The sequence below is a fragment of the Prunus avium genome, chromosome 4, assembly GCF_965620075.1.
Source record: "Prunus avium chromosome 4, drPruAviu1.hap1.1, whole genome shotgun sequence".
Taxonomy (NCBI): domain Eukaryota; kingdom Viridiplantae; phylum Streptophyta; class Magnoliopsida; order Rosales; family Rosaceae; genus Prunus; species Prunus avium.
Window position 1 is genome coordinate 20685281 of NC_142287.1, and position 27978 is coordinate 20713258.

Here is a 27978-nt window from a genome sequence, read left to right on the forward strand (position 1 = left end):
GTTGTCTAAATATTTATTTATTTCATCATTATCTGGGTTCTGTAGGCAAATCTCTGTAATGTGTTGTCCTTTTCTTTTATACATCGATGATCGATTTGTTTACTCTGAAATTGAAGTCTCAGGTGAGGTGGTCCTGGGAATGATGCATGGACTTTTCTTAGGAGGACGTCCTTAACATAGAAAAATTCACATCATTATAAAAGTCCTACCATCCTAAGGCCAGGACATACCAAGGCCTCTTTGAGGACTTACAAATTGGGTATTAGCTCATTTTTTTGGTTTTTACATATTACCCAACAAGAGGGATTGTCAACAGTGGGACTTGAACTTAGGATTGGATGGCAAAGAGAACAATTCTTATCAACTCAACCAACCCTCATTGGCAGCCAAAGGCCTCTCTTTCGACAAGACATAATCATTGTAAAAATGCAGACATGGGTTGAGTCAAGTTAGCTAGAGCAGATGTGCTCTCTATTTTGCACTTGAGTTTGAATCCCTCTTCCCATAGTTTAAATTACAATAAAATAGATTTCGCTTGTATAAAAATAAAAAAAATCATGGTAGTCTTTGGGGTTTATCCCCCCTTTTTCACCCCCCCCAAAAAAAAAAGGATTATGATGAGATGGTATACAACTTTTTTTTTTTTTTTTTTGGGATCAAATAGAAACTTCATTAGATAAACTTCAATAGTACAATCAAAGACATCAACAAGACATCTAAAGTACCAATTCCAAGAGGGCTGTTGGCACTAAAACTGAACAGATAGAGATGAGTGCAACTTACAAGTGGTGGGGACGATCTAGCAGATCGATTGAATGATAGATGCAGATTCTTCTTGTTCTTGGATGCAGATCCTGAATAGAAGAGAGCTTGAAACTCGTGAGGTCTATGGAACCGGTGTGGAACCAGCCTAAGACCCTCCGATGCCAAAGTAAGTTTGTTTCTAAGAGCTCTTGTTGTTGACCATATAAAAGTATAAAAGTCAAGCTGAAAAGTCTTACCCCTGTATTGTAGTGAAGGGGCCTATTTATAGAGGGCATTTTGTATGCTCTTGGTACTCATTTTCGATGTGGGACTCGTGGGAGGGCCTTATGAGGTCGACACGAGTCCTTAGATATTTCGGGCGGGTGCTTCGAGGTTGATTCTGCAGAATCGGTAGGGGGTACCGATTGTAGCCTATGTTGGGCCTGTAGCGACCTTTTGCCCACTTGAGACAATACCATCGGTAGCCGGTGCTGATTGTTCGGAGCCTTGGGCGCTTGGGTAAGCTTCTAAGATCCACGTGTCGCTGTATGAACATAGGGTCAGATATGGTACAAACAGTAGTCCCCCAAGTTACCGATTGAGAAGCTTCTCGGTTGGGGACTTGAATCTGTCTTCGGCATTCTGACCCGGACTCGATGGTCTCGTTGTTGCCGATGGTGGTATGTAGTCCCCCAAGTGCCCGAGGGAGTAAGCTTGGAAAAGAGACGGCACTCGATACCGAATGGCCCGAGAGAATAGTGTAGGTCAGGGTTTAGGAACACCTGCTGTTCGGTTCATTTTTACACATGATTTTTCATGTTATTCACCCACTATTTTGAGTTAGTTCTTGACATTTTATAGCTTTTTACTTCCTTTTTGTGTTTTCTTAGATTTTGCCTTGGTTGGGATGAAAATGAGCTAAAAGTGCATTATTAGTTATAAATTCTGTTTTTGTTCATTTTCGTAGGTCAACTTCTTGGCCTGGGATCAACATGCTCTGGTGCTCGGATGAGGTCATGATATTCATGAGACTTGTTCCAATGGATGTTAACTACAACATATCCAAATTTGAGCTCCATTGGACAAGTATTGCCTATCCAACCAATCCATCATGTTACCACAGTTCTGGAAATCCGGATTTGGCCAGCTTTTACCTCCCTTGTGTCATCTTAACTTCTTGTTACCATAACTCTTGGTAACAAGGAATTACATTTGTAAAATAGATATTTTCTGAGCTTTTGGCATCTTTGTGAAGTCAAAGCTCCATCATGGCAAGGGGACAATGGGCTAAGGCTTTATCAAAGGTGGTAGTTTTATATTAAAAGGTAAAAGCTGGAAAGGAGGAGAGAGGGAGGAGAAGTCAAAATTGCAATCTGATATTGGGAGCCTTTTGATCGTGGGAAATCAGGCTATTCCACATTCTATACAGATTGAGAGCAGATTTTGGAGAGTTTGGAGCTTGGAGAAAGCCAAGGTGCAGCCAAGAAAAGTGGAGAAGAAGACTTCCACCATTGATGATCTTGAAGCTTTCATCATTTTCTGAAAATCTGTAAACTCTTTCTAATTTCATTTTGAGTTTGTATTTGAAATAAGTATGAGCAACTAAACTCTATAGCTAGGGCTTAGGTTGAAGCCCTAAACATGATTACCTTATTGTTTTGATACTTGAGTGTATGAATTTCTAGATATTGTTGATGAATTCCAATTCACCAAATTAATCTATCCTTGATGTGTGTTTTTCCTTGGTTGGCCATCTTTGAAAGCATGCTTCTTGAGATTGTTGGGATTATGTGTATCTTCATGTTATCCTAAGCAATAAATGGATGAAGTAAGAATCATCCATGTGAATTGGTTTCTTGAATACCTAATGTAAACACCATGCTATTAGGATTCTTGTGATGTTCATATTCTCTTTGAACTTAATGGGTTCTCCTTGTAATTGAATCAAAGTACGAACCATACCTAGGTTCGGTTATGGGGAGGGCACAAGTATTGTAGCACGAACCATGCACTTTACGTATATTAGAGAGAATCAATGCGTCTTGAGCCACGACCCATGGCCTTGATTGCGAACATTTTCATCAACACGTTTAGAGTTCATCACTTGAGTATTCATGAACTTGGGTAGAATTGTTTAGGGTGGATTCCGAAACCCTAGTGTTTGTTACTTTTTAATTCCACTCTTTGATATTTCATCTCTGCCTTTCTCATTTAAATTCAAAGTCCATTTACTTTCATGCAATAGAAATAGGTCACTTGAAACAAATCAAAACCCCCCCCAAATGTGTGTGTGAGTTGTGTGTTTGATACGTGGTGTGTCTTTGATACTGAATTTTATTTGTTTCCGTAATTGTTTTGGACTTTTGGTCTGCGATGTGTTCTTGCATTTTCTGTTCTGAATCCAACCGTATAAAGAACGTGAATTTTCGACGTACGGTTGGAAAGTTATAGGCAAAACACTGGACAGAGGTCGAAATTGAAAAACAGAGAAACGAATCTGCCCAAAAACGACCGGTCGCTCATCACACGTTTATTGAAATTTCGACTCAGCCGAAAAACGACCGGTCATCACTGTTCACGCGACAGGCCGTCACTGTTCACTGTTCATGTCACTGTTCATGTCACTGTTCACTGTTCACGGCACTGTTCACATGTGATAAACAGGTGATAAAATGGCGATAGAAAGTGCTGTTTGTGTTTTTCTCTAGTTTTCTTGTGTTGTTCCATTTCTTTTACACTTCTTTACTCATTTCTAGTTTCCCTCTTTCATTTGTGCATTTGTGGTGTGTTAAATAAGTGTTCTTTATGTACTCAAATTAGAACTTATAGGAAGCCGACAAGTTCTTCGTGGGATCGACCCCGTACTTACATAATCTATACTTCGATAGATTCGTGCACTTGCGGGTATTTTTAATTGGTTGTTTGCACATTAATTTGTGTCCTCTTAGGAATGCAACACCTGCCGTTCGGCACGAGAGGTGAGTGAAAACTCAACAATGCGCGCCTGTCGTTCGGCACGAGGGGTGAGTGAAAACTCAACAATGTGCGCCTTCCGTTCGGCACGAGAGGTGAGTGAAAACTCATCAATGTGCGCCTGCCGTTCGGCACGAGGGGTGAGTGAGAACTCATCAATGTGCGCCTTCCGTTCGCGAATGGAGTTGTGCTCGAAGGTGGCTAGAGCTGCAACGTTCGGGAAGTTGAAGCGTCTCTGAGGATTGGAAACGTTTCAACTGACAACGTTTGGGTTCCCCCATGCATGCGTGACACGTGTCGGCATGGCTGGGAGGAGTCGCGTCGTTTCGTGTCCCGATGCGTCGCTTCGCTTCCCGATGCTAGGTTCGTCCTATAAATGTGAGGAAGGGACGAGAGTTCGAATACTTGGAATTTTTTAGAGCAATCAGAGCTTGTGAGAGGCGATTTCCGGCAACCGTGCGAGACTGAGCAGGCGATTTCCAGCGAGCGTGAACTAGGCGGAGGCGATTTCCGGCGATCTTGAACTATCGTGCAAACAAGGTATGTTGCCGTGTTGTTGCATTTTTACGAATCAAAGTGTTGAATTCGTTGATTTTTTGTTTGAACAATGTATGAACGAGCATGAATGAACATAAGTGTTTAGGAGGTAGAATAGGATTTTGATTCTAGCATAGCACTTAGTTTCCCGTCATTTGTGTTTGTAGATGTCAGATACCGAATCCGAGGGTAGGCGTAGTCCGAGGGCCTATGAGGACGAATCGTCCTTGGGGAGTTCGTCCGAGGGGAGTGAGAGTACCGATTCTGGGAGCTCTTCAAGTTGTGAGATAGTGGAGGGGCAGGGGTGCGTGCCGAGGCTGGGGGCACTTCGACGAGAGTGCCTGAAGATGGTGAGCCTTCGACTTCGGGTCGTGAGGCCGATGGGGGTGGCGTGTCCGTTGCCGCCCTAGGGGAAGGGGTGTTGAGGGTTGTCAGGGGGAGGCAACGGATTCCGATGGTGAAGCCCACGGAACCTTTGTTCGGAGTAGATGACTTAGAGCCGAACACACTGACTGAGGCTGAGCTGGCGAAGATTCGGGCGGAGTTCAATATTCCGGAATCGGTAGGGATGCGAATTCCGGGGCCCTTAGAGTCGCTCAGTGACAATGACAAGGGCGTAGTCTTCTTCACCGACGTGTTTAAGCATGGGCTTCGGCTATCGTTGAGACATTCGATGTAGAAGATTTTGGCTGCGATCGGGTATGCACCAGGGCAGTATAATCCAAACTTTTGGATTACGTTGCTCGGGACGATCACGGCTTTCAGCTTGGCTGGTGAGGGGGAGCCGAGCTACGAACAGTTTGCCCAACTGTATAGTGTGACGAGGGCGAAGAGTGCTGATAATGGGGGGTGGGTTCAGTCCAACTGTCTATCGGCAGGGCAGCATGGACACAGACGGCGCCAATCTATTGGCACTAAAACTTAACAGATAGAGATGAGTGCAACTTACAAGTGGTGGGGACGATCTAGCAGATCGATTGAATGATAGATGCAGATTCTTCTTGTCCTTGGATGCAGATCCTGAATAGAAGAGAGCTTGAAACTCGTGAGGTCTATGGAACCGGTGTGGAACCAGCCTAAGACCCTCCGATGCCAAAGTAAGTTTGTTTCTAAGAGCTCTTGCTGTTGACCATATAAAAGTATAAAAGTCAAGCTGAAAAGTCTTACCCCTGTATTGTAGTGAAGGGGCCTATTTATAGAGGGCATTTTGTATGCTCTTGGTACTCATTTTCGATGTGGGACTCGTGGGAGGGCCCTATGAGGTCGATACGAGTCCTTAGATATTTCGGGCGGGTGCTTCGAGGTTGATTCTGCAGAATCGGTATGAGGTACCAATTGTAGCCTATGTTGGGCCTGTAGCGACCTTTTGCCCACTTGAGACAATACCATCGGTAGCCGATGCTGATTGTTCGGAGCCTTGGGCGCTTGGGTAAGCTTCTAAGATCCACGTGTCGCTGTATGAACGGAGAGTCAGATATGGTACAAACAAGAGCAATAAACTAACATGCTAAAAGCAAAACTTATGCAAACAAAAGCCGCAATAAAACTATTAGCCCACATCACCACAATTAATTATAAGCCCAAACCAAGCCCACGAACCCAACATAACCAAAACCCTAAAACAATCGATGAGCCTAAACGAACCTTACCACCACCACCACCTAAAGAAGTGCCATCTTGGCCACGCTCACAATCGCATCCGTAACAGATTTGGGGAAAATATGATTTCTAGCGATCTACTTGTGTATAAAAGCGAACAAATAAACAAAAACAACAACTTTGCCCAAGAACAAAGAACAATTGGGTGATTTGCAGCAACCTCCGTCAAAGACGATGTAGAATCAAATTTAGAGAATATGAGCGGCGTTAGGGAGCGGATTTTAGGAGAAGGATTTGATACATAGACTAAAATGGGTGATGGGGAACTTCAATTTAAGCATGGCTCAAAAGAAATCACCACTAGGGCCTTTTTATTCAAAACGTCAAAGTGGACTTATTCACTAACCTAAAAGGAAAAGATGAGAATTGGAGAAAAAAATGATTTGGGGTCATCAATTTTCTGAAAAAGAAGAAGAAGAAGAAGAAGAAGAAGAAGATAAAAGGTCAATTGAAAGTTATATGGGTCAACAATTTTTCATAGGTGATTGATTATTCGCAAATTTGGAGATTGTTGAAGTTGGCTCACATTTTATGATGCAAAGTAAAGAATCAGTCTCAACAAGAAAACGATTGTTGTTTTGTACAGAGAGGTCTAGTTCGCGAGGAGTGAATAAACGATCGATCGCAGTGTGTTTTGCTTTTTGATGTGTTTTTGTTTTAAACACAGGTTTTGGGCAAGTTCTAGCCTAGTTAGGCTAGGTTTAAGTTTTCCTATTCCTAGTTAACTTGTAACCCAAGTCCTATGCATTATAATTATAAGGGTTATTCCCAGCAATGGTCCCTCAACTATACCCCAAGTTACACTTTGGTCACTCAACTCAAATATTAGTTGCAGAGGTCACTCAATTAGGTGTTTTGTTGCACCGTTAGTCCTACTGTCAAGTCTCTCTAACGGTAGGGACTAATGGTGCAACACAACACCTAATTGAGTGACCAAAATGTAACTCCGAGAATAGTTGAGGGATCATTGCTACAAATAATCTTAACTGAAAAGTCACATTTGCCCATCAATAATCTAAGAGATGCTTGTCACGTCATCATTTTAAACAGAAAAAGTAACAGCCTTGACGGTAGGACTAACGGTGCAACAAAACACCTAATTGAGTGACCTCTGCAACTAATATTTGAGTTGAGTGACCAAAGTGTAACTTGGGGTATAGTTGAGGGACCATTGCTGTGAATAATCCTAATTATAAATAGGACTTTTAGGGCTAGGTTAATTTAGAAGAGAGGTAGACAAAGAGAAAACTCAAGATTGAGAGTTTTCAAGAGAATTCAACATGGTCAATTCTTGGGTGTTTACAAGGGCATCAAAGGGTTTGAGTAAGGGTGAGAGAAAAGGGAGTTAGGGTTCTTGTGAGATCTAAGGGGGTTCTTGATTGTAACCAAAGGTGTTCTTACATACTAGTGAATTGCTCGATGAATCACCAAGAGGACGTAAGCACGAGGCCGAACCTCTATAAATCTTTGTGTTCTTGTGTCTTTGCATTACTCTCTTTGTGATGTGTTCAATTTATTCTCAAGTGGTTTGTGTGTGTGCCGGTTGCGTAGTCCATCAACGACAAGGTTTTTGGAGTGTTTTCACACAACACCCATATACACTCTCACGGATGGGGTTTGAGTTATCTCGAGTGGTAGTGATCGATTGAGCAGGGACCATGTATTTATATGCATCAGTCAAGGTTTGCTCAAGAAACCCTCGACCTCTCCTAGTAGCATTTGTATTGGGAGTTTTAATTCAATCGAACATAGGAAACCTTTAGGCCTTAGGAATACAGTTAAACACAACTTCCCTTAGAATCAAAAGTCTTATCCATATCGAGCCCTTAGTAGATCTCCTATGATGATTAGAAGACCACACTTATGTGGATTAAGACATATCTATGTCTTATTTCAGTCATAATTCTAGAAACTTGGTTAAGTTTGCTGGGTTTTGTAGTCTTTTTAGGAGAGTCATGCCGGTTAGTGACATGTCCTTGCTGTAATTGGACTAGATTTGAGGCAACTATGGCGGTAGATAGTGGTTTTAGAAAAGTTATTTGTGGGAGTGATTCTCTCCAGATTGTTGAAGCTTTTTGGTTGGGTCAGGTCACTTGGGAAGGTTTTGTCCATGTCCACCGCGCTACTATTGGAATGGCTCCATTTACAATATTTTTTTCTTTGTACTCTTTCTTTTTTCATGTTTGATCTAATAAATTTCTATTGCTTTTTATAAATAAATAAATAAAACAAAATTTGTTCTAATGGAGCTTCCTTATCATCTCAGCCTGAATTTATTACATTTGGGGAACAAAAAAATTTGACAACACGCTTAACTTTAAGAAACATAGTTGGCATCTTCTGTTCATCAGTCTGTTATTGTTGGTTGCCATTCTACGTTTTTAGGAGGATTATTGGCCAATAATTCCCTCTAAATTATTTTATAGTGAAAATGCAAGACACACATTTTCTTGTAATAATAAAAACGTTTGTATCTCATAATGCTGCTAACCACGTGAAGTATAGAATTGTATACATAATAGTATTATGCACTCCATTGTTTCCCTAATCGGAAACTACTGATGGTGTTCCCTGTTTCCTGTTTTAGCATGGTCTCTATTGATATATTTTAAAGCCTTCTGAAATCTATATAGAGATGGTCATGGCCCTCAATTCATGTCATATAGGTTTTTTTATTTTTTTATTTTATTTGTATTTTTATATAAGTGATATTGAGGAATGGGGTTTTTCTCACACACAATGTGAAGGTGTAATAGGGTTTCAAGCTTAAAATCACTAGTCTGCTACTGAACTAGACATCGTTGGCCACATGATAGGTTTTAGGTTCAAAGTATATATCTCACGTAAATAAATAAATATATATAGGATAGGAGCAAATTTGTGGCACTACTAATTTTACACAAATTTTCAACCATTAGATTAACCTACAATGAATGAATGTTTTTTTTATAGACTGCAATGAATGGTTGAGATTAATAGAACTAATTATTATTATTTTTTTAAATAATTATACTATTGAACGTATTTTTTAGTTAACTTTACCATCTTTCTATAAAGAGTTATTTACACACACACCTCGTGAGATTTTCGGCATTTTCACAAAACCCCTTGAGGTTTCATAAACTACACCCGTTTTCATTAATTATTTGTCCAAAAATACAATCTCTTGGCCTACTTCTAGGGCTAGGACGATTTAGGGTAAACACTAAAGCCTTGACAGCTTCTTTAGCCTAGATTGCTAACCAATCTGTAAAACAAATTAACAAACTCTCTTAGCTTGTTAACTACTTACAGCTTTCAATATAACAACTTACTAACTAATATGACAGATCATTAACTAACTCAGTTACTCAGTGGAACTATCTAACATTTGCACCTTGGGAGTCGTCATCCACCTATCTATTTATTTACAACACTACGCCATCTCAATCCCTGCTGGATTTCTTTTCATTCCTACTGCTATTATACGATATCCCTCACTGAATATGCTTGGAAAAATTTAGCATCATTTTTACCGTAGAACCATATACTTGTATTTCTGATAATATGAAGGTTGAGAGCTTGGATGGAGGCAAAGAAGATCACAACATTTCCGCAGCCCAGGTTAGTTTTTTTATACTTCTTTTTCTTGTTTAATTTTTCTTCCAAATCTCATGTTTTCTTTCAATTTTTTATTTTCATCATTCATCCTCGAATTCGTAGGATTATTAATCCTTGGCATCGAGGAAGGGTGAGGGTACATGTTTAAAAAGTCAAAACTTATTTTTCGGACTTATAGATCTTCATATGCGTGAGTTTTGTTGCTTTGCGTTTTTTGTCCTTTCTTTTATCCTTGTAGTTTAGGTCAATCTATTTTAGCCCTTAATTATATTTTAAAACTCAACTAATGTATGCATATATGGTTTAGACTAGTTTGGTCACGGTAGTGAACGGGATGGACCTATTCTTTGGCTAATTTAGGCTATAGCTCAGGTGACTTTGTCTCTCTTCTATAATAGTGAATCTCCCAAACTAATATACCCAGCCTAGCTAATAGACAACCATGCTCTGCACTTTTTTATTGCTTATGCGCCACGTGGATACTCCACCGTTATGAGCTTATGACTTTTCACTGAGCACATCACACTAAAAAGAATAAAAATATATGGTCACTCGTTTTGTTTTGTTTTTGTTTTTTTGGACTTTTTCTTTCTTTTTCTTTTTTTTCTTTTTTTGTGGTTTCAATTTTGCACCATAAATATTAAGATATAGTCAGGGTCAGTTACCTCAACCCTAACCCTTCACCTTTTTTTATTTGTTTTTTGGTACAAAAAGGGCCAAAGTCTAAACACCCATTTTTGGGTAAAAAACAACCCCCTATTTTCTTTTCTGGTAGAAAATAATATGTCCTTCACTTCACACACCCCTGCACGTAGAAAACAGAAAAGAGATATGTACTAGATGAATTTTATGGGGTAAAGCTCATTATGTCCTCTTGATTAGGATATATTTTTTGTGATCAATGAAATTCACTTGTATTATCAAGTTTTCTATCTTCTTAATAGGTTTGTGCGTAATGTAAATTTAGCCTACCCTAATTTAAAATTTTGGGTCTGTACCCGTCCCCTTGTAAATTCAAAATTCTTATTGATCAAATTTTCTATTAAATCATGTGCACATGGGTGACTTACAAAGGATATTTCTTTAATTGCTCTATAATTAAAAGAAAACAAAAGATAAATGATTAGGAACACTAACCCACACCCATGGTAACCACCTCCACTCCCTCCTATCCCTCGCGGCCAACTGTTCCCGACCACCATCCTCTCTCTCTCTCTCGTATGGGGGAGCAGCTCTCATGGGTTTGGGTGTTGGGGTGGGTCATTTTGTTTTGTTTACTATAGGGATCAAATTAGAATAATTATGACATGAAATGGGTGTGTAAACAAATTTTAGGGTGTTGGAATTTTTGAAGGGAAGAAAAGATGGAAGTTAAGGGAGGTGATGCATTAACACCAAAGGCAAAGTCTCTGTGGTAAATTGTCAAAAAAAAATATAAAAAAAGTAGAAACAACCAACATCTCTAGGATATTGAAGCATAATAATAAAGGACAAAATATCAAAAAGTTCAATAATATTGAAAATCAAAGTGTAGACAAAATGACGAACACATAGGGCCATACTTTTAAGCTAATTAAACAGCATTGCGCCAACTTGGTGCACATTAGGGAACACAATTAAAGATGTTGCTCGATATCATCATATGCCACTCCAAAATGTCATAATTTATTGTCACACTCTTCTGAAAAACAAGAGCCCTCCCTCTCTTTCTCTCCCTCTATATATACTCCCCAATTACCAACTCTTCCCTTCACCCTCACCATTGTATCAATCTTATTAAAAATATTTCTTTCTAATCGATCATGTTCATGGCTTCCAAGGGGGACAACGTTTTAGTTTCAAGTATAAAGCTCGAGAAGATATTTAGCATGAAAGGAGGCAAAGGAGAGTCCAGCTATGCTAACAATTCCAAAGCCCAGGTAATTATTCCATTAACTATATTAATTGTTTCATCAAAGTTTCATTATGTTTCAAGTTGCTGTGCCAAAATACTTTTTCCCTTAATTTTTCAGGCCATACATGCAAGATCCATGCTTCACCTGCTTAAAGAAACCCTAGACAGAGTGCAACTGAGCTCTCCAGAAGTGCCCTTTGTGGTTGCGGACCTTGGTTGCTCAAGTGGAAGCAACACCATCAACACCGTAGATGTGATCATCAAGCACATTGCCAAGCGCTATGAGGCCTTGGGATATAACCCGCCTGAGTTCTCAGCCTTTTTCTCTGATCTCCCTAGCAATGACTTCAACACCCTCTTCCAACTCTTCCCTCCATTGGCTAACCACGGTGGTAGCATGGAGGAGACCCTCGCCGCCGACAGCCACCGCTCCTACTTTGCTGCTGGAGTCCCGGGCTCCTTCTACCGACGGCTTTTCCCGGCGATGTCCATTGACCTTTTCCACTCTGCGTTTTCCTTGCATTGGCTCTCGCAGGTAATTATTTAGTCCATAATTAGTTGTGCTATATATATAGATAGATACTTGCACTAATTTAATTTAGTCGCTTAAATTACTTCATTGTTTATAGTATAACATAGAAGCAAGGTGCAAAATTCTAGGCACAAAACTAGATTAACAACTTCCCAGCAACTGAAAGCTGCAAATGGTTTGACCAAAAAGGATGAAACAAAAACACTGTGTGTGAGGCTACTTTATGCAAAATGCTTGCTTGGGATTTCAATAGCTATTTGAAGTACAAATTTCAAATTTTAGACATGGTCATATTAATATTAATTCAATGATATTTTTATGTCTTGGGTGGGCCCAGGTGCCAGAGACTGTGGTAGACAAGAGATCAGCAGCCTACAACAAAGGACGGGTATTCATTCATGGAGCAAAGGAGAGCACAGTCAATGCATACAAGAAACAGTTCCAGGCAGACTTGGCAAGCTTTCTCAGGTTAAGAGCCAAGGAGCTCAAGAAAGGTGGCTCCATGTTTCTTGTCTGTTTGGGTAGAACATCAGTGGACCCCACTGACCAAAGTGGCCCAGGCCTTCTCTTTGGGACCCACTTTCAGGATGCTTGGAATGATCTTGTCCAAGAGGTAATAATGATACAAATTAAACATTATATGCATAATGTTGTATATATGCAAAGTGCTGTGTGAAAAAAAGATATATATGCATGATTTGGTGTTATTGGTTTCAAGACCTTATTATGACTTCTTACTGATCATGATTAAGTTGTGCTAATTCTAGCCGTTGGATGGTCTCCCAAAAATTGATCAACCCCTCCAATTGTCCCTTTGATTTTTCTCGGCTAAATAATAACTATTGTTTTACTGCTGGGTGATCCATATTAATGACCATGGATCAATTGGGTTGTTTTTAAAACAAAAGTATAATCATAATATTATATCACAGGACAAGCACATTTAGATCAGTTTAAAAATGTGTGATCGACAATATGCTGATAAATTTAGTAAAATAAATATTTAGGTTTAGATTATTCTTTTGTATCACCTATTACTACTTTTGACATATAAAATTGTGATCCATAGATTAATATAACTCATAATTATCAATTTTTGCAGGGTCTTATCACTAGTGAAAAACGTGACAACTTCAATATTCCTGTGTACGCCTCAAGCTTACAAGACTTCAAGGAAGTAGTGGAAGTTGATGGCTCATTCACTATAAACAAGCTTGAGATTTTCAAAGGAGGAAGCCCCCTTGTAGTAAACCAACCTGATGATGCAGCTGAAGTCGGTCGAGCCCTTGCAAACAGTTGTAGGAGTGTCTCTGGAGTGCTTGTCGATGCACACATCGGTGACCACCTTGGCAATGAGTTGTTTTCAAGAGTTGAAAAAAGGGGGACAAGCCAAGCCAAAGAGCTACTAGAGCAGATACAATTCTTTCATGTAGTGGCATCACTTTCTCTTGCTTAATTAGCGAGTTTGAGGGATCCCTCAACTGAACTGAAGTTCTTTGTGTTTGTATATATAATATATATAGTATATATATATATTATATATATATATATAACTGTTTGGAGCATCATATGTGCTGTTTTTATAATATATAAAAATAAAAGAATGGAAGAGGCTAAAACCTAGTAAATGTTTTCATGAATATCTATACCACTTTATCTTTGTCCAACCCCATGTTTGATTTTGCCTCATAAATTTGGTACCAAACTATGGCTGTATTGGAGTGATTGTGGAAAGGCTGTTCCTCCAATGAGTTACAAAATTATGCTTCTTGGATAAGGAGTGTTCTAAATGGATAAGCATTTTCTAGTCACAGAATCTTTCCCACTAAAATATATGTTTCAAGCGGTGTCAATCATGCATATAGGTAAAATCACATTTCTCGAGTTTACTTATGATGACCAATTTCCTAATTACAAGCTAATTTATTTAAATTTGTACATTGCCACAGAAATTGTTACCTATGTACATAGGCACCACACTAGTTAGTGCCTTGCAATAATTAACCCTTTTCTATGTCCTTGACCCCATATATCCAAATCCAAATGAGAGAGGCCGCATGGCAAATGGAAAATATCTACCATCTCTTTTTTTTACCACTCCATGGCTACTCAGCTACTTCTTAACTTTTCTCACCCTTTTCTTCAACAAAGCCCAAAAAATATAATAAATTAGATCAAGTTATTTTACTACTAACAATTCGACGACCAAAATCAATTCAAAGCAGAGTGATTAGCTCAAATCCATCCACTTACTATTATAATAAATAGAAGAGTGTAAGTGATCACCTTTTGCATGGTCTAATTGGGAGGAACGTGGAGTAGAATTATAAAAGCAAAAGCTATGTATGCCTATATATATGTATTATATATTATGTTTTATAGGGTAGTTGATTGGGAAGTTAAAGATAAAGGTGATAGAAGATGAAGAAGAAAAAGTGGTCCGGCCTTCTTTCATGTGAACCGGCGACCATCACGGTGTGTTGTAGACTTTCACAGAGACACAAAGAAGTTGCCAAAAAAAGGGCCATATATAGGGTTGAAAATAGAGAGCAAAGCAAGAGCAAGATTCCGGGTCTTTAAAAAATATATATATAGTCAATTTTGTTTTTTCTTAATAATTTCTATTTACTTATTTTGCAATGAGCATGACTTTTGGCTTCTTAAGATTAAGGAGGATTTAGGGTTTAGGGTTGCAAATCCTTATGCATGCATGATACTTGATTAGGAAGGCAGACTCCCTCTTCACTACACAACTCATGTGCATTTTTGAATTTTCTGGATGGGTTCGGCTCGAGACTTGACGATATTAACATAATTAATTCATAACATGTGTAAAACAAAAATAAGAATTTAATTAATTCATGCAACACATTACATTTTTTCAATTAAGTATAAAATAAGTTTAGGGAGTGCACTTGGATGTGGATAGTTCAATGTCTTTGATAAGTTTTTGTTACAAATTTTTAGACAATATTGAACAAATTAACTTGATTAATAACATTGTAAAAAAAAAAGAAGTTTATTAATTTATCCTTCATATTTCATTATTTTAATTAAGTCTAAAATAAGGTTAGGGATTAATTTTTTTATTTTTAAAAAGGGCATTGGCGACATGGCCCTAAACGAGCTTATTTCGGCCTAGACGAAAATAGAGATTACTACTAAAGATGACAGAGAATATACAAAATTATTGTGTGAGGAAGCACATATTGGGTTTGTTGCGTCCTTAAACGCATTGATCCTGAAAGACCCCCTCATCCTTCATAGAGTTTCTCTAAAAACCATGAGATACTCTCATTTGCATGTGTCTGCTATGCTCGACCACCTTGATTTTACCAACACAGTTGTCACTAGAAACTACATACTTACAAACTAGTTGGAGCATTCCGGACGCTGCCCTCTCCACTTGGCGTTTTCTAAAGGCCATGCCGAGATAGTCGAGGCTCTGTTGGATGCAAGTCCTTATGCATGCATGATACTCGATCAGGGAGGCAGGCTCCCTCTTCATTACGCAGTCACAAATGGGAGAGTTGACCCGACTCGGCCCTAAACTATTGGCTTCTGGCTTTTTTGAATTTTCTGGTTGAGTTGGGCTCGGGACTTGACAGGCTTGGCGGGCGAGCAAGGGCGGATCCATATAAGGGGCAAGAGGGGTCAATTGACCCATGCAAGTCCGGAATCCACCATTGGAGGGCGCATTTCATCAAGCAGTTTGTAGGCAATTTGAAATCCCATCGTCTATAGACATGACTCCACTTTAGAGGAAATAATATAAGAACAGACACGCTCTCAAGGTAGGGTTAAAACTACTGAAATAACCAGATCGTTATGACTAAACTTCTTCCTAAGCTGACACAACTCCATACCGACGCCTCACTACTACTTAATTAATTAATGGCTATGCAATTTCATAACCTAAGCTTTTTTTAACACACTCTTAGTATTATTATTATTATTATTATTAAAGTATATGGATTTGGGTTTCGGATTATGGTGATTTTGGAAAGAATAATCATCTATCGCATAATCTATTTTATAGATATTCATTCAAAGATCATCAATGCAAAATATCACTTGAATTCGATATCATTTGACCACTCAATTAAATTACTGTAATTTTTGTATTTTCTTGAAACACCGTGTACTTTACCCAAATCCATATACTTTACCTAGGCTTTTACCTAATTAAAATTTTCCAATTTTATTTTCCAATATGACTAGAGGACCTATGGCAATATACTTAGCCAATATTTTTACATAAAATAATTTTTCATGTATGATATGAATGCATAAAGGGATCTAAGGTCAATCTAGGTAAAAAGCCTTTAGATGTTTATCCACAAAGAGTTTTACAAGAATAATCTAACTCTTACGTATTGAAGAAATATTTGCTTGAATAAGCTCCCCCTGAGACAGTACTCATAAGGGTCCAAAGTTTGAGAGCTAGAGCCCAAAGAAATGCAGATAAAGCCCAAAATCAAAACGACGATGGACCTAAAAAATGACATAAATGCCCTAAAATGAGCAGGATTGCACTAATACATGCCAGCTTTTACGTCGAATAAGACGAGACGCCTTGGGAGGTGAAGAGGATTGCGTTAATTTTTTGGTTTATTATCATATTCTTAGAGATATTTTTGGTTTATTGCAGTGTGTGTCTATTTTTTGAAATTGGTGCAATTCTCTTTGATAATGAACATGAGTATTTTGTATGGTTTTATATATTAACTATGAATTAGAATATTATCGTTTCATTTCGATGGATCTATTTTGTATAGAATTTTTTTTAACCTTTTACACGTTGACCTCCATATAATGAAAATTCATGGATCTGCCACTACGGGCGAGCCCTTTTTTTTTTAAATATAATTTTTTTCTAAGTATTTTGTACCTATTACAAATTTTTAGACAACATTAAAAATATGAATGTAATTAATTCATAACATGTGTAAAATAAAATTAAGAATTTTATTAATTCATGCAACATGTTACATTATTTCAATTAAGTATTAAATAAAGTGAAGGAGTGCATTTGGATGTGGAGTTATAGTTCAATGTCTTTTATAAGTTCTTGTTACAAATTTTTAGACAACATTAAAGAAATTAACTTGATTCATAACATTTGTAAACAAATTAAGAAGTTTATTAATTTATTCTACATATTTCATTATTTTGATGAAGTCTAAAATAATGTTAGGGATTTTTAAAAAAAGGCCCTAACAAGCCGAGACTAAATGGGCTAAGGCGGGCCTAGACGAGAATAGGGATTAATGCTGAAGACAACAGAGATGATACAAAATTATTGTGTGAGGCAGCAAATACTGGATCTGTTGTGTCGATAAACATATTGATCCATAAAGAACCCCTCATCCTTCAAGGAGTTTCTCTAACAACATCGAGAGACTCTCCTTTACTTGTGTGAGCTTTGCTCAGCCACCTTGATTTTACCAACATATTTGTCACTAGAAACTCCATACTTACAGAGTAGTTGGATCACTTCGGACGTTGCGTTCTCCCTTTGGCTTCCACTCAGGGCCATACTGAGATAGCCCAGGCTCTGTTGGCTGCAAATCCTGATGCATGCATGATACTTGATCAGGAAGGCAGACTTCCTCTTTGCTACGCACTCATAAATAGGAGAGTTGGCCCGGTCCAATCCTAAATTATTGGGTTTGGACCGGGCCTCACGAGGTTTTTTTTTTAATTTTCTAGCCAGGTTAGGCTCTCTGAGAGACACGGGTTTGCTCCAAAACGTTGTTCGAGTTCCTCATGGTGAAGCATGCGCGATGTCGTAGAGGGCACATTGTCACAGTTTTCCTTATCAGTTGTTTTCGATCGTTGCACAGAGAAAGCCTTTAAAAACTAACGTCGCACTCCCTTACTATCTCAAAAGATCAGTCAGAAATTATGTCTTCGTAACCGCCAAAAGTAGCTGCCCGAAAACGCTAGAAACCCTAGTTCTCACCAACTTTCCTTACGAGAGACCAGTCCTTGAGATTACCTATTATGCAATAATCCACCTAATTTTACACTTCTTTAAAAGTGGTGGATAGAGACCCAATATTTGAAAACTAGCATAGTGGATTAATGTTGGTAGTTAATTAAGCAAAATCCAATAAAGTTTAGAAGCCGAATTAGTAATTAGAAAAAGGGTTAGCTACAAACTAAACCCTAATTTCTGGGGTGGATGGTTAATGTAATAAGAGAATAATCAATCATCATTTGGCTTTTAATAGATTTCTTTGATCCTCATTATCCATTATTTATTAAAGTTCTCATAAGATAATAACAAAATCGAACTTTCTGAAGAACAAAAAATTTTAAAGCTGCATCTTGGAGTAGTAATCCTACACACATAATTTGTTCTAATGGAGCTTCCTAATCATCTCTGCCTGAATTTATTTTTGGGGAACAACAAATTTGACAAACACAAATTATTTTATAGTGGAGATTGAAGATACACATTTTCTTGTAATAATAAAACGTTTGTATCTCTTAATGCTGCTAACCACGTGAAGTATAGAATTGTATACATAATAGTATTATGCACTCCATTGTTTCCCTAATCGGAAACTACTGATGGTGTTGGCCCTCTTTCCTGTTTTAGCAATGTCTCTATTTATATATTGTAAAGCTTTTCAAAATCCATATAGAGATGGTCTTGTTCCTTAATTCATGTGATAGGTTTTAGGTTCAAACTACTATAATCATATGTTAAAAAAATTTAAAAAAAATTATATGTATATATATAGAGAGAGAGAGGGGGAGCTTCCATTATATATAGATATTCATTCAAAGATCATCCCTAAAAACCCAAAACAAAAAAAAAAAAATATATAAAAAAAAATCAATATCATTTGACCATTTAATTAAGTTATTAAAATTTAAGTACTTTCTTGAAGCATCGTGTTCATTGATTTTGTTGGTCTCAATGCCTTAATGATTTTCACTTTGTCTGATTTTTTTCATGGATGATCTATGAATGAAGACTTGAAAAATAGACGGTTTGGATCATTGAAAAAAAATTAGCATGGTACCCTAAAGGATGTCCCTTAAATAAAATAGTTTGAGGGATCCCTCAATGGAAGAGGACTAGATATATATATATATATACACGAATATTTTTCTAGCATTTAAAAAAAATCTTAATCATTAAATTAATCTAATGAATTTTAATCCATAAACGTCATCGAAATAAACAAACTGAATCTCCCATTAAAAAGAGTTGAATACCCAACACTAGGGGTCGTTTGGTTCAAAGTTTAGGACCTTGGCCCATTTTAAAACTAACTTACCTCTATTTTACTTTTTAAATACCACCTTTAATTAGAAACTTTAAATAAAAAAAGACTATTATTGGAAAAATCAACTTTCCATTCTTAATATTGCATACCAAATATGAGAATGAGAGAAAGTAACATTTCCTGGTCTGTATTTTCCAATGTTACCAAACACAGAAATGAACATCTTCCACTCCAATCTTTTGGGATTAGATATGGTGGGAGTTTCATTCCCAAAACATTCATTCCACGAACCAAACGAGTTTACGCCTCAATTGGGTACAAATCAAAACCGAATACCTAATCAAAACCAAAGAATTAATATTATTATCTTTAAAGAAATTAAAGCTTGAATATGGGGGAAAAAATATTTTAATGGCTTAATTACATCAATGCCTCCTGAAACTACTGCCAAATCTCACTTTGCCCCCTCGAACTTAAAATGACCCACTTTCCCCCTTACCAAGGTTTGGTGACCCAATGTTCTCACACCGCTTCTTGAGGTTCATCACTTGAGCTTCCAAAGATCCCTTTCTTAGGTTTAGCAAAACTTGGATCACCTTCCACACGTTTACCCAGTCAATCCAAGGCCTCCAGCTGCTCTTGCATGTCCTTAGAGTAAAAATCTACCATCTTTGATAGCTTTTGATTCTCTTCTTGCAATATTTTAAGCTGGTGTCGCCTCTCCTCCAAAGTCTTTGCCCTCTTCCTTTTCAATCCCCTTATAGTACTCTGACAATCTACAGCCAAGTTATGTTCTGCCACCAACTGACTTCTTAGCACTTGCACCTCATGGGATTTCACAATGAGGCGATGACCCACACTTGCGACTGACGCCGCACTTTGCACGCTCAGTGCCATGGCATCACTCACCAACTGGTTATCATCCCTTGTTCCCAGCACGTGCACATCCCTATAAGTCACCAAACTCCTTGCAACTCTAATGGCAACATCATTGTTAAGGAGTAATGAGTTTTTTATGGTCACTGGTCCTCATGCGGAAGCAAAGTAGGGCATCCACACTTGGCGGAGCTAGGTTTAGATCGAGAGAAAATGAGAATGAAGAGGCCATTTTATTTCTAAGTTTGAGGAGATGGGTTTAGATTTTTCTGAGTTTGAGGAGTTGTGAGAAATGAGCGGAGCTAGGTTTTTTGTTTTCTGAGTTGAGGAGTTGTGATTTTTTTCTCCCCTTGTTTCCTTTTATAGACATCCATTATAACACCCGTTTCTGATTTTTACCATGCATCCATGATTTCAACTCCGTAATTCGTGGGGCCGCTCTATAGTAATAATATATTTTTTTTAAAGTAATTTACAGGGGCGCTCCGTAATTTCCACTCCATATTTTCCACCTCGAGCTCCACACCTCCGTGATAATTACTATATTTTTAAATTTAATTAATATATTTGTAATAAATAAAAAATATATATGAGAGAGGAAACAAAAAAAAAAGGAGATAAGAGATATAACTAATTGCCTATAGTCTATATTAGGGGTGGGCTTGGTTTGGGTTGGTTCGATTTTGGGTTCAATCCGAACACCGAACCGTAGGTCTCGGTTTGGCTATTTTGGAAACCGAAACCAAACCATAATTGATGAAAACTAACCACTTTGGTTAACCGTTCTTGGTGGGTTGGTTTGGTTCTGTTTGGGGTTTTTGGCTTTCTTTGAGAGAGAGAGAGAGAGAGAGAGAGAAGAAATAAAAGCGATGGAGAGAGGGAGAGATGGAGAGGAGAAGAAGAAGAAAAAAGAGGGAGAGATGAAGAAGAAGAAGAGGAGGAGAAAAAGAAGAGAGAGAAGAAGAAAAGAAGAAGGAAAAAAAAAGGGGGGGAGATGGGGAGAGGGAGTGAAGATAGATGTAAGAAGGAGGAAAAAAAATAGAGAGAGAGGGACTGATGAAGACAAGACAAACGGAGAGATGGAGAGAGAAGAAAAAGAAAAGATTGAAACTATGCATTATATATAATATTTTTTTAATACCATCGATTTGGTTTAGTTAAATCGTGGTTTTCAATATTGTAAATTGTAAACCGTATACTGAACTATATATTTCGGTTTGGTTTGAGTTCAAACTGATAATTGATAAAAAACCAAACCAACCCAAACCATCAATTTGATTTAGACGGTTTGACCAGGTTACCGATTTGAATGCCTAGCCGTAGTCTATATAGTATATCAATTAACATAAACAAAATGTATGTCAATTATACAATTTTTTTTTTTTTTTTTTAAGAATCAATTATACAATTAGTCTATCAAAATTCTTATCAAATATGAACAAAATCCATGTCAATTAAACAATCAATCTAACCAAAATTAATACTAATTAATCTAAGCAAGAGTACATGTGATTTGGATGAATTTAGAGCATATATGACTTTTTAATGAGTTTATGAAGTTAGTTCAATTAAAAATTGAAATGTGGCGCCTTCCTAATGGATCATTTTAAAAAGGAATTAAAATCAGAAGCGCTGGATTACAACCCGAAACACGTGTTGTGTCTTTCTTCTTCTTCTTCGGAGAGCTCTGCAACTTCAATTTTAAAAGTTCTTAAAAACTTCTGAACTTCATAACTTTGGTTGTGAGGCTCCGATTGACGAACCGTTTTCTCCTACATGATCGTGAGATCGAGCCTAACAATCTAAGGTAATATTCAGGGTCTCACACAACAGCAAACAAAACAACCTCTGTGGCCTTTCGTCGAGCACCTTGCGTGCATCTCTTGGGGTCATCGTTCTGCTCAGACCTTCACAGGCTATCCATAGCCATTTTTCCGGCCAGTTCGTGGGTTCAAGCGACCCTTCTTGTCCCTTAATCCGTCCGCCCCTGCCTCCCAGTCAAACCCACCATCGCCTCCTCGTCTCTCTACCACCATCTCTTGCGGCTACTGCGATTTCAAGTCATCTGATATGGCTGCTCAAGGACACCATGACTATATGGCTTCAGATGCCAACCTTTCCGAAGCGCAAGTTAGTTTCTTTTCCTTTCTGATTTTCTTCCCAAATCTCATGTTTTCTCTCATATTGTGCCATGGGCTAATAGATCTGATCCATAAGGCTAATATTATCATTTGTTCTAGCTTGAGTCTTTGGTTGCAACTGGGAACCTAAATTTGAACTTGAATAAGTGGGCGTGAGTTGGTTGAGAGGCATGTGTTGTGGAAGATTTTGACTGAGATAGTTTCACTGAATAGGAGTGAGGACTGCGTGCGGGTGAGGCTGAGTGCGGCGGAGGCCCAGGGGGTTAGGTTAGGTGGTTTCACAATTTTTTTTATTATTTACAATTTCTCAAAGTTCTATCATTTAAAAAAAAATTTATTTTATTATTTTTAAATAATTTGTGGGACCAGTTATTTTTAACTAATTTTAAAAAAAAATTATCTTTATTCATTTTACTTTTTGTTTTTCATTATCTTCTTATAATAGGGATAAAAATGTAATTATGACATGCAATGGGTTGTGTAAACAAATTTTAGGATGTGAAGAGTAAACGGAAGTTAACGGATGTGAAATACCAAATACAACGTTTGTATAGTAAATTTTCAAAAATAAATTAAAGTAGAAACGACCAACATCTCTAGAACATTGAAGTATAAGGACAATAAACCTTAATAATAACATTAATACGAAAAAATTCAATAATATTGAAAATCCAGGTTCATACACAATGACAACACAAACATATTTGATAGAGAGGACTAGACTAGTCTGGTAAAATGCCTAATCATCAACTTCTTATGAATAGTCCTCTTTAATCCTCCAAGTTAGACAACAATATCCATATTATGCCTTGAATGCACATAAAATGTAGGCATTTTGCTAATCTAGTCTTGCCCTCCCTAACAAATGAGTCCTTAAAGAGCTAGCTCGGCATCATGGCACTCCAAAATGCACTACATCGTGATTTAGTATCACACTTCTGAAAAACAAAACCCCTCCCTCTCTTTCACCCTTACCACAGTATTAATCTTATTTCAAATACTTCTTATTAATTGGTCATATTCATGGCTTCTAAGGGAGACAATGTTTCAGTTTCAAGTATAAATCTCGAGAAGATATTTAGCATGAAAGGAGGCAAAGGAGAGTTAAGCTATGCTAATAATTCCCAAGCCCAGGTAATTAGTCCATTAACTATATTAATTTTTTTTTCAAAATTTCAAGTTGCTTAATTTATGTGCCAATAATACTTTTGTCCTTAATTTTTCAGGCCAAACATGCAAGTTCCATGCTTCACCTGCTTAAAGAAACCCTAGACAGAATGCAGCTGAGCTCTCCAGAAGTCCCCTTTGTGGTTGCGGACCTTGGATGCTCAAGTGGAAGCAACAGCATCAACACCGTAGATGCGATCATCAAGCACATGGCCAAGCGCTATGATGCCTTGGGAAATGACTCACCTGAGTTCTCAGCCTTTTTCTCTGATCTCCCTAGCACTGACTTCAACACCCTCTTCCAGCTCCTCCCTCCTCTGGGCAACCACGGCGGCAGCATGGAGGAGGCCCTTGCCACCGACAGCCACCGCTCCTACTTCGCTGCGGTAGTCCCCGGCTCCTTCTACCGGAGGCTTTTCCCGTCGAGGTCCATTGACCTTTTTCACTCGGCGTTTTCCTTGCATTGGCTTTCACAGGTAATTAATCCATTATTCGTTGTGATAGATACTTACTAGCTAACAGTTAGTCACTTAATTACTTGTTGTTTTTAGTATAATATAGTATGTACAAAATTCTAGGTTGGTGATCACAAATATGTGAAGCTAATTAATACTCGCTTGCTTCCAAGGGTAAAATGCCACATCCGGATCCATAGTAGTGCAAACAGTACCGTTGAAACATTTAGTAACCAAACTTACTCAAAAGAGAGCATGCATGGACTTGCTTGTTGTCACATCATGTTTGCTGTGTAAAGAGGACTAAACGTACTTAACATTAGTTCTTGATCCAAAATTATAATCTGGCAGAAGTTTATGTAGAGACATTTTTTTGAGCAAGTCTCGTTAGCATTTCTTTCAAGATGCCCTCTCATATTAATTGATAATTCTTTTATGTGTTACGTGGGACCCAGGTTCCAGAGAGTGTTGTAGACAAGAGATCAGCAGCCTACAACAAAGGGAGGGTGTTCATTCATGGAGCAAATGAGAGCACGGCCAATGCATACAAGAAGCAGTTCCAGACAGACTTGGCAAGCTTTCTCAGGTCAAGAGCCAAGGAGCTCAAGAAAGGGGGCTCCATGTTTCTTGCCTGTTTGGGCAGGACCTCAGTGGACCCCACGGACCAAAGTGGCTTAGGCCTTCTCTTGGGGACCCACATTCAGGGTGCTTGGGATGATCTTGTCCAAGAGGTAATCATGATACATACTTTGTCACAAAATAATACCATATAAGCTTTATATAGATAAGTTACATTTTTGTGCTTTCCTATTTTTTAGTACAAGTGATTGAGGGAGGTGGGTTTACACATAAATATTGATTGGGTGTATGGGGTTTCGAACCTCTTTGCATATAGGTAGAGGCAGAATTGCTCAACCAACTGAGCTATACCCCATTAATTCAATTGGCAGACCAAAAAGTAAAAGAACAAAACGAAAAAGAAAGAAGGAAAAAAAATAGAGATATGCATGAGTAGGTGTTATTGGATTCAAGACCTTATTATGAATTTTCACTGGTCATGATTAGGTTGTGCTAATTCTAGCCGTTGGATGGTCTCCCATAAATGGATCAAGCCCTCCATTAATCTGTCCATGATATTTTTGTCGGCAAAATAATAGCTATTGTTGACTGTTGGGTGGTCCATATTATTGACCATGGATCAATTGGGTAGCTTGTTTTTCAAACGAAATTATAATCACAATATTATATTACAGGACAAGGACATTTTGGATCAGTTACAATCAGTGTTCATAAGATTCTCTAATCAGAGCGATACACATGGTTTATATATTACAATATGTTCATGGTTGGTGTCGATGACTTTACAGTAAATTGCTTTTTTTTTTTCTGGGAAAAATCGTGCTCTGACTCTAATATATGAGTAATGTTTCATGTATTAGATATAATATTAGGACATTATTCTTTTGTTAGCAAGAGTTCAAAAATGTGATAGTCATTTGTTCTCAGTTTGAACTCTAATCCATCCCAAATTTGTCATGTCATGAATTATGAGAGCATATAATTACAACCTACCGGATGGAAGACACTCTCTTTTATAAGAAATTTGTGATCGGCCATATGCTGATAAATTTCGTAAAATAAATATTTAGCTTTAGATTATGTTTTTGTATAAGCTACACTACTACTTTTGACATAAACGTGTGAGTGTGTAGATTAATTATCAATTTTTTTTTGCAGGGTCTTATCACTAGTGAGAAACGTGATAGTTTCAACTATCCTGTGTATGCCTCAAGCTTACAAGACTTCAAGGAAGTAGTGGAAGCTGATGGCTCATTCACCATAAACAAGCTTGAGATTTTCAACGGAGGAAGCCCCATTGTAGTGAACCAACCAGATGATGCGGCTGAAGTTGGTCGAACCCTTGCCAACAGTTATAGGAGTGTGGGCGGAGTGCTCATCGATGCACACATCGGTGAACACCTTGGCAATGAGTTGTTTTCAAGAGTGGAACAAAGGGGCTCAAGAAATGCGAAAGAAATACTGGAGCAGATACAATTCTTTTACATAGTGGCGTCACTTTCTCTTGCTTAATTAGGGTGTTTCCTTTTCTTTTTTTTCTTCTCTAGGTGTGTTATTTTCATTGCATAGAAGATAAATAATCCAACATACAAAAGACACTAGCTCCTCTTTTCTCCTTCTTTTGTTGTCACCAAAGATTTCATGGACAACAAAACCACAAGAGTCATCAATGAAATCACCAGTGTAACCAAGCGGAAAATCCAACAAAAAAATTGGTAAACAACCCCAAGAGAGAGGGGAGAGACGGGGGTAGGAGAGGGAGGAGAGGATGGGAGAAAGGGTAGGGGCCCCAAAGGGCCGGCGATTGGAGATAAGTTCCTAAGGTTTTTAATATATTTTATTTTAGGCTTATTTAGTACATGCCCCTTGTGCTTTCAAAGTTGTCTCAAATTACCACATGTGTTTTGAAATGTCTCAAAATACCCCATACACTTTTAAAATCTAGCTCATGTTACTCGTTCTATCAGTATTAAGAGACGTTCCGTTACGTGGTGTGGACTCCATTTCTTTTCAATCACTTAACAATGGAGAGTAAGGGTTATTCAGTTTCAGAAAAGGGGGTATTTGGGTGAGAATGGGAAATTGGAAGAAGAAGGCTAGGGTTTATGAAAATTTGAGGTGGAGTTCGGATTTTGGAAAGGGGGAAGGGGGTCGCACGATTTGGGAGGAAAGGGGGAAGGGGGATTTCAGATTTGGAGGTTCAGTTGGTTCTTCTCTGTGCGAATACTGACTGAATTGAAGAAGAGATGGAAACAGGAGAAGTAAGGCATGCCCAATGGTGTCATTGTGGGAAGTTAGCACGGACGTAGACTTCGTGGACCACTTCAAACCCAGGGCGGAAATTTCTAGTCTGCCCAAAGTCAAAGGTAAGAATGTTTAAGATCAAATTTTCAGTCATTGTTTTATGATAGAGTTCTTATTGATCAAATTGATCAAATTTTCAGTCATTGTTCTAGGTTGATACAGGGAAGTGGTGAAAAAGGATGTAGGTTTTTTCAGTGGTTTGATGCAAAAATGTGTGAGCGTTCAAAGTCTTTGATACTTGGTTTGCTGAAGAAGATTGATAGGGTGGAAAAGGAAAATGCAAAGATTCGAGCAAAGTCAAGAATATTGTGGGCTACTTGAGACCAGTAGCAGTAGTTCAATAAGCAATGTAATTTGAGACCAAAAGCAGTAGTTCAGTGGGTATAATGTAATGTAATTTGGTGGGAAAACAATGTAATTTGTTTTGAGTTTGATCAATAAGCGATACTTCATTGTAATTTGTTTTGAGTTTTAAGTTTTCTTTGTACTGTGATATGAATGGAAACCAGTAAAAGGTTACAACCATATCTTGTTCATTGGATATCAAATGGTGACATACTGATAAGCATCACACCAAAAACATGTTACAACCATATCTTGTTCATTGGACACCAAAAACAGGTTACAAAAACAAGTTACTTATAAGCATATCTTGTTCATGCCATATCAAATGGTTACATCTCAATAGCTGATCAATATAAGCACCACACCAAAAACAGTTTCCAACCATCACATTACATATCAAATGGTCAATTACATCTAAGTACCTGACTCAAAAACCTTCATAGACATGAAAGCCTAATAAAACCAACCATCACAGACATCAAAGTGTTACCAAACCAACAACCCAATTGCAACCATGAAGACATTAAAGTCTCACAAAACTAACCAATTGCAGAATCTATAATTCCACAACATTCAAACCATTCTTCCCTGAAACCATAATTCAAAAAGAGTTTATCCTAATTCAAAAACAGGTTGTTACAAAAGTTCAACATCATCACATCTAAGGATGAAAAAAAGGATCTTTGAAAAAATGGCACCTCTGCTGATCTTTCATCATCCTCCTACGTTTTTGTATTCGAGATAGTTTGGCAGATTGAGATGAATCACATGTTTGAGAAGCCTGAGCTACTTGAGATGGTTGGGATTGAGAAGCCTGAGCTACTTGAGAAGGTTGGGATTGAGAGCCTAAGCTGCTTGAGATGGTTGGGATTGAGAAGCCTGGGCTACTTGAGATGTTTGGGATTGAGAAGGCCCTTGGGAACCACTT

At 38.0% G+C, this 27978-nt stretch overlaps 2 protein-coding genes across 4 annotated transcripts; both read left to right on the forward strand.

Moving 5' to 3' along the window:
• The first annotated feature begins 11289 nt into the window (after positions 1 to 11289).
• LOC110766652 (indole-3-acetate O-methyltransferase 1-like) lies at positions 11290 to 13497 on the forward strand. Its single transcript, XM_021970021.2, has 4 exons — positions 11290 to 11432; positions 11526 to 11942; positions 12277 to 12552; positions 13042 to 13497. The coding sequence occupies exons 1-4, from the start codon at positions 11316 to 11318 to the stop codon at positions 13393 to 13395; spliced, it is 1164 nt and encodes a 387-aa protein (XP_021825713.1). The 5' UTR covers positions 11290 to 11315; the 3' UTR covers positions 13396 to 13497.
• An 8155-nt stretch (positions 13498 to 21652) lies between these two features.
• On the forward strand, positions 21653 to 26016 carry LOC110766659 (indole-3-acetate O-methyltransferase 1-like). 3 transcript variants are annotated; one of them, XM_088252557.1, is made up of 6 exons: positions 21654 to 22189; positions 22414 to 22467; positions 23236 to 23334; positions 23427 to 23843; positions 24278 to 24553; positions 25560 to 26016. In XM_088252557.1, the coding sequence occupies exons 3-6, from the start codon at positions 23284 to 23286 to the stop codon at positions 25911 to 25913; spliced, it is 1098 nt and encodes a 365-aa protein (XP_088108683.1). In that variant the 5' UTR covers positions 21654 to 22189; positions 22414 to 22467; positions 23236 to 23283; the 3' UTR covers positions 25914 to 26016. The 3 variants fall into 3 exon arrangements, with proteins under 3 accessions (XP_021825719.2, XP_088108683.1, XP_021825720.2); XM_021970027.2 differs by lacking the exon at positions 22414 to 22467 and having other exon boundaries at positions 21653 to 22189; XM_021970028.2 differs by lacking the exon at positions 22414 to 22467 and having other exon boundaries at positions 23252 to 23334.
• The last annotated feature ends 1962 nt before the right edge of the window (positions 26017 to 27978 follow it).

What these genes read in the sequence shown, in the direction of transcription:
- LOC110766652 (XM_021970021.2), top strand. Translation starts at nt 11,316, where the DNA reads ATGTTCATGGCTTCCAAGGGGGACAACGTTTTAGTTTCAAGTATAAAG. An exon ending in CTAACAATTCCAAAGCCCAG is followed by an intron (nt 11,433 to 11,525) that starts GTAATTATTCCA and finishes TTAATTTTTCAG; the next exon opens with GCCATACATGCAAGATCCAT. An exon ending in CCTTGCATTGGCTCTCGCAG is followed by an intron (nt 11,943 to 12,276) that starts GTAATTATTTAG and finishes GGGTGGGCCCAG; the next exon opens with GTGCCAGAGACTGTGGTAGA.
- LOC110766659 (XM_021970027.2), top strand. Translation starts at nt 22,130, where the DNA reads ATGGCTGCTCAAGGACACCATGACTATATGGCTTCAGATGCCAACCTT. An exon ending in CCAACCTTTCCGAAGCGCAA is followed by an intron (nt 22,190 to 23,235) that starts GTTAGTTTCTTT and finishes ATGGCTTCTAAG; the next exon opens with GGAGACAATGTTTCAGTTTC. An exon ending in CCTTGCATTGGCTTTCACAG is followed by an intron (nt 23,844 to 24,277) that starts GTAATTAATCCA and finishes CGTGGGACCCAG; the next exon opens with GTTCCAGAGAGTGTTGTAGA.